Source organism: Hylobates moloch, unplaced genomic scaffold (genome assembly GCF_009828535.3).
Source record: "Hylobates moloch isolate HMO894 unplaced genomic scaffold, HMol_V3 SCAFFOLD_211, whole genome shotgun sequence".
Classification (NCBI taxonomy): Eukaryota; Metazoa; Chordata; class Mammalia; order Primates; family Hylobatidae; genus Hylobates; species Hylobates moloch.
This window is the reverse complement of record NW_026652486.1, coordinates 40,235-46,876: the sequence shown is the minus strand read 5'-3', so window position 1 is coordinate 46,876 and position 6,642 is coordinate 40,235. Positions and strand designations below refer to the sequence as shown.

General features: G+C 60.0%; 1 protein-coding gene across 3 annotated transcripts in view; it reads left to right on the top strand.

The window, feature by feature from the left end:
* The first annotated feature begins 213 nt into the window (after positions 1–213).
* LOC116464141 (serine/threonine-protein phosphatase 2A regulatory subunit B'' subunit beta) overlaps positions 214–6,642 on the top strand; it is a 37,074-nt gene continuing 30,645 nt past the window's right edge. For 2 of the 3 annotated variants that reach the window (XM_032147412.2, XM_032147411.2), the window contains exon 1: positions 1,425–1,788. In XM_032147412.2, the coding sequence (XP_032003303.1) occupies positions 1,549–1,788 (240 nt within the window). In that variant the 5' untranslated portion in view covers positions 1,425–1,548. Of the gene's footprint in view, positions 233–1,424; positions 1,789–6,642 lie in introns of those variants that run through there. The other variant, XM_058434987.1, reaches the window with a different exon arrangement.

Here is a 6,642-nt window from a genome sequence, read left to right as displayed (position 1 = left end):
GGGTGACTGGACGGCACCTCTGCCCTGTGAGTTTGCGCCCCGCATCGTGGGTGACTGGACGGCACCTCTGTCCTGTGAGTTTGCGCCCCGCATCGTGGGTGACTGGGTGCACTTGTTTAAATCATCTCCTGGTGGTTTGAGCACATTCCCTCTGGTGCTGTCTTTAAGCTTCCGTTTGGAGACTTAGAGGGGGTCAGAGGCCGACTTCTGAATCCTCAAGGACAGTGAGGAGGTGAGAACGATGGAGGGATCCGGGGATGGCTGGAGAAGAGAAGGAAGTGGAGGGGGCGAACCCCTAAGAAGAGTTGGAAGGGGCACTGGGGGTAGTGTGGAAGGTTGCAGGAGAAGAAAGGGTGAGTCTGAGATGGCTGCAGACTGCTGGTTCCAAGTCTAGGACACTCGGAAAAAGGAAAACGATGGAGACAGGAAACAGATCGGGGGTTACTGGGGTTAGGAGGGAGCGAGGGGTGCGTCGGTGCCACACAGACGTTTTTCAGGGCAGGGAAACTCCTCTGCGTGACCGCGCAGTGGTAGATCCGTGTCATCCTGCGTTTTTCCAGACTCAACAGAGCGTGCGGCAGCGGGAGAGCCCAGTGCACGCTGTTGACTCGGGGTGATAGTGACCGGTCCAAGGAGGTTCATTGACTGTAACAGACACAGGCGGTCACGCAGGACCTTCCTGATCGGGGATCCGGGAGGCTTTCTGCTGACAGTGTCCAGCCTGGCAGGGATGTGACCAGTTTCTGTCCCTCAGCCCGAAGGTAACCCGTCTCTTTCCCGGTGGGATGAAGGTGCAGGCCCCCGGAATGTCAGCTCATCCTCATTTAAAGTTGCCCGTCCCCCTTTTCCACCGCCCCTCTTTTCTTGTTCTAAATATGATTGCAAACAAGCACAGTTATCACAGTGAGCAGTGGCAGAGAAGACGAGATCCTGGATGCCCACTGCAGCTTAGCTGTATTCTAGAAACTCCTGAAGTTTGGGGAGGGGCGGAGATGCCGGCGCGCTTGGATGCCCGGATGCCGGGATGCCGGGGCTGCGGTGCGTGTGTTTGTGGAGGCGCAGCTGCACCTGGCGTGCCCTGGGCTCTGGAGGGGCGAGCCGGAGCCGGCATCGAGCCTGCAGCCAGCTCTGGTGTTGTCGTGCGGGGGGACCTCACTTCTCGCGGGGAGCGCCTTCGCCTGGGTCCCCGAGGCCGTCCCCAGGCTCTCCTCTCGGGGACCTGTTGATGCGCGCTCCGCCCAGGCTCTCCTCTCGGGGACCTGTTGATACGCGCTCCAGGGCGAGCCACGTGACGGCCGCAGCGGTGCAGAAAGCGCCCTTGCCCGGCAGGACGGCCCAGCCCGGAGCGAACGGGGAGAGGAGAGAAGAGGACCGGAGGGAGCGGAGGGCAGTGCGGGGAGCGGAGGAGGAGGAGAGGAGAGCAGCCGGGTCTGCACAGTCGCGGGTCGGGAGGGGCGGCCGCCCCCACCCCCGGCGCCATGCGCCCTCCTCAGCCTGAGGAATGCGCGCGGCGCGGGCCCCGGCCCCAGAGCGCCTGGCGGGCGACGCATGGAGCGCGCTGAGCCCGGGCCACGCCTGCAGCGCCCCGCTGGCCCCGGCCCGGCCCTACCCCGAGAGCGCGGCGCCCGGCCCGGCCCGCGGAGAGCCCTGCGCGCCGACGGCATGCGGCTCCGCGAGCGCTCGCTGCGCCAGGACCCCGACCTGCGCCAGGAGCTGGCCTCGCTGGCCCGCGGCTGCGACTTCGTGCTGCCCTCTCGGTTCAAGAAGCGGCTGAAGGCCTTCCAGCAGGTCAGCCCCGCGCGCCCCGCGGCTGCCCGACACCGGGCGAGGCCTCCCGGCCCGGCGAGCCCTGCCCTCCCGGCCCCGCGCGGGCCTCCGCTGGCCGCTGCTGGCCGTGCACCCGTTGTCGCGTGGCGGGGCCCAAACGCCAGATTTTCAGGGCCAGTTATGGGCGCAGGGGACCCGCTCGGGCCGCAGGCCGCCGAAAACCGAGTGCTGCTCTGTGGGAAGCGGTGCCAAGCTTGTTAGGAAAACCGGGCTTTGAAAAGAGCACCCGCTCCTTTCCCGGGAGTTTTGGCTGTGAGTGCGCGCCTTGCTGTGATCAACCGCGGGGGGGGTGAGAGCCGTCAGCGCCTGGGAGGGTTCGCTGCAGACAGATTTTTAATTTAAATAATACCTTGCCTTGCTGGTAATAAACATCGGGAAACTCCTTCACCCTTCGTAAAGGCGTTGGGTGGCTGAAACTTTCCCGGCGTTATTGCAATACCCAGCATTCCTTCCCATTGGCTAACCTAAGAGTCGGTTGAGATATCACTCACATACCGGACTATTTATGCAGCGTGGTTTTATTCAGTAACTCACTGGCTTTGAAATTTATTTATTTTCATTTATATTTATTTATTTGAGACAGAGTCTCTCCGTTGCCCAGGCTGGAGTGCAGCGGCGCTATCTTGGCTCACTGCAACCTCCACCTCCTGGGTTCAAGTGATTCTCCTGCCTCAGCCTCCCGAGTAGCTGGGATTACAGGCGTGCACCACCACGCCCAGCTAATTTTTGCATTTTTAGTAGAGACGGGGTTTCACCACGTTGACCAGGCTGGTCTTGAACTCCTGACCTCCGGTGATCGCCCACCTGGGCCTCCCAAAGTGCTGGGAGTAGGGGCGTGAGCCTCTGCCCCAGCTGGCTTTGAAATTTAATCTCTGTTCTCATAAGTGCTCAGGGAAGTAAAATTTGTGTCTGTACCCCGTGTATATTGTATGAGTTAGTTTTACGAGTACCACCTGATTTAAACGTGTAAGCGTGTTCCTGTGACAATCCCGGTATAATTTGAGAATTTAGGGCTTGGCTGCGGCCGAATCTGATGCGAATCTCATCCAGGCAGGGTGTGCGTGGCTGGCGGGCGTCTCACACCCACGTGGCACATCAGACGTGCTTTTCAAACTCAGTTCCAGGAGTCTGGAACTAATGGCCTAAACATCAAGCTGAACCAAGGCATCCTGCTTGAAGGGGGAGGAAGACCCACTTCTTTCTGTTGATATTTTAATTGAAACTTTTTCTCTCAGATCACAACTTTTGCACTCCTTCGGGGTTTTTGACCTCTGTCTTCCAGGTTTTGACATTTTGCCTGTAAGTGTGTAAAGGCGAGGCTGGTTTCTTTAAAATCCTCTTAACCTGCAGACCGTAAGAGTGAGATCAGCCTCGTGCGGGATTTGCTCTAGACGGTGGGAGGTGCTGGGAGGTGCGTGCTCGCTGGTTGCAGTCCATTAGGTGATTAGCTCGCACGTGGCTGGATGAGGAAGCCCTTCAGCCGGGCCCTGGCTCTTCTGTCGGAGGCTGTGGTGACGATGCACCTGTGTGTGCACCTCCGGGAGGCAGAGCCCATTCACCAAAGTCTGCATTGTTTTAACAGGACTGTTTATTTTTAAAAAGTCAGTTTTTGGGAAATCACGAGTTCCGTTTACAGAAGTTTGTTTCATTTTACAGAAAATGGGTTTCCACGTTTTTAGGGAGGACAGACGTGTGAAATGTGTGTTGTCTGAGGGGTGGTGGAGGAATTACAGGGGTATTTTGGGGCATTTGTGGGGGTGGTGTTGGGGGAGAAGGGGACGTTTTCTGGCTGCTTTCACTCCATGCATGAGCATGGGCTCTGTCTGTTGGGTCCACCCCACTTGGACACACCCTCAGGGTTGTCGGGGAGCACCTGTGTGGGAGCCACTGGGCGTGTCGGGGTGCCGCTCCTCTGCCCTCGGATGCTCCAGACCAGGCAGCACGGTCCTGTTTTCAGGGGTCCTCTGACGGGCACAGCCTTCCGCGACTGACGTTGGCTGCACCCACGAGCCCCTGGCGGGTGCTCCTGAGCTTGGTCTTCTGACTGTGCGACCTCCCACCTGGGCTTCTGTTCCCACTAACCCCCTGGCGGGTGCTGCCTGCCCAGGTGGTGAACCCAAGCTCCTCCTCCTCCGTGCCACTGCCCACTTCCCAGCCACCGGCATCCTTGACAAACCAAACTCGGGGGGTGGGGGTGGGGGGGGGTGTTCAGCTGCGCTGGCCTTGGGAACGGAACAGCATGTGTTCACGCCGTGGGTCCTGGGAGGCTCCTGTGTGACAGTAGCGTGTTACACGTACTCTCGCTGTGGGTCCGGAGAGGCTCCTGTGCGATGATGGTGTGTCACACGTACTCTCACCGTGGGTCCAGGGAGGCTCCCGTGTGACGATGGCATGTTACACGGCACGAGCTCTCACTGTAGGACCCAGCATGTACCTGGAGTGGGGCCGTGCAGCTGCTTGGCCGAGCTCTTCCTGCTGGAGCCACTGCCTGCACCTCCTGCGCAGGGATTCTCAGGCCTTCTGTCCCTGGTCAACAGCAGGACAGCTCAGACCTTGTTCCCAGCCCAGGACAGCTGTGCTGCCCTAGCCTGGCCCTCCCCGCCTGGGGAGTGACTCTCCCGCTCCCCACACACTGACTCAGCACACAGATGCTCCTCTTCACCTGTCCTGGTCACACAGACACTGTCCAGCGTCCCCACGGGGTCCTTCAGGCGGACGCACAGACCCTGCACAGCACCATCCATGGCTGAAAGCGCCGTCCCCTATGCAGCAGCCCCGCTGTACTTGGAGCTGACTTCGGCGTGGTGACAGCCTGGGCTCTGGGCGTCCCTGACGCACCTCCTGCTCTCACCTCCAGGGCACGTGCCGTTCCGCTCCCAAGGCCAGTGGTCCCCAAAACCCTTGCAGCCTTTGGTTTGGCCAGGACGCTGCCGAGGATGCCACTCCCTGGGCAGTGGCAGGGAGAAGGTAGGGCTTGGGTTCCCCACCTGGCAGGGAGCTGCAGCAAGGGGGGTTAACAGGAAACAGAAGCCCAGGTGGGAACGTCCACACAGAAGACCAAGCTCAGGAGCATGCGCCAGGGGCTTGTGGACGCAGGGAGGGTGCCGGATCCTCCCCTCGCTATGTTGCCCGGCGTCCATCGTCACCCCTTGGCTGGTGGACAGAATGATCCCCACATCCCCCAGCCCAGCCTTCCGAGCTCTGTGGAGACTCACACCTCGCTGCAGTCGTGGGTGCAGGCGCCAGCCGTGGGTCCAGGGCCCAGCCGACGTCTCTCAGCATCTGTCGTGGCCCCACTGCCCGGCTGCAGTCGTGTGTCTGAGTGAATGTTAGCCCACGTGAGCTCTGGCCACCTCAGACACCTGGACCTGCTGCGTGTCCGTGTTGACCCCTCCACACCAGTTCTCCCTCTTTGCTAGAGAGGGGATTTTTAAACCCACACGCGGGGCCTCTCATCTCCGTGTTCGGCTCCTCTGTGTAAACACCGACCTTTTTGACTCCTGTGTTTAGCCGTCCAGCGTGCGGTTTGCAGGTGTAGCTGGCAGCCCTCTACCAGCCCTCGCTGAGGGTCCCTGGGAGGCCATTGCTGGGCCGAGAAGAATGCTCAGAGCTTGCAGCAGGCCCTGCCTTCCAGGGGTGGCTGTCATTTGGGTGGGCGAGGGGCTCAGCTGGAATCCATGAGTGTGGGTCTTGGCCGAACCCCCCCTCCCTGATCCCATACCACAGCCTCCCATGCTTCCGCCTCCCGCTGCAGAGTGAGGGCTCCTGGGGACACGGCTGTGCGTTGCAGCCTGTACTGAGCGTGCCTTCCGCCGGCCCCGTGCTGCTCCGGCACCTTCTCTGTGGCTTTGATCGTGGTGTCCGCTCCTGCTGCAGTTGGGGCGAGGGTTATTTCTGCTGGTCACCGCACCCTGCCTGCTGTGCGCACCCCCTGCACATGTGGGGGTCTGCCCGAGGCTGGTGTCACGAGATGATGTGTCACGGTGCACGTGGCCTGTGTTCTCGGGGTACTCACCTGCACCCATCAAGCGCACGCACTTCTACGCAAAAACAGGCAGCCTGTGTTAGGCTCAGCCTTTGTTTTTGGTCGTATACGGGCATGTTTTGCAAAACTGTGGGTGTACTCTGGAAGGGCGACACACATATCTGTGACTTCTGGAACTGTGATGAGTCAGGGAGCTGCCTCCTCAGTGCCCTCAACAGAAATAGCTTGTCGGGAGGCAGGGTGTCGCCTTTATCACTGTGCTTTGGGTGACGGGCGCTTTACAAAGTACTTTTTAAAGTCCACGTACTGAGGAGGATTTAAAGTGGATGACCTGGCTGCCATAGGCCCCTCTGGTTTGTCTGAACTTTTTAATGAACAGGCGGCTGGCTTCAGAATTCTTCCACACACACGCAGCTGTTTTTGCTCCTTCTGTGTTTACTGTTGATGCCTGGCCTCACCGGCTACATTCGGGGCAGGGCAGCAGTCCCTGTGATTCCTTCAGAATCCCGAGACCTGCTGCTTGGCCGGAGAGGTGGCCAGTTCCCAAGTGAGCTGTGTGTGTTGAAAAGAATGTGTGCTCTGCAGCTGTGCTGAGGCTGAGTCTATTTCTGTCCGTGAGATTAAACTTGTAAATCTCCCGTGCCCGCATGGAGTGGTTGTGTTGTTTGTTGTTCCGTCGCTCGTCTATTAGTGCCCGGGGTGGGTGGGCCCAGCTTCCCCCCATCGGTGCCCAGGGTGGGTGGTCCCGGCCTTCCTCCTGTCGGTGCCCAGGTAGGTGGTCCCAGCCTTCCCCTCGTCAGTGCCCATGGTGGGTGGTCCCAGCCTTCCCC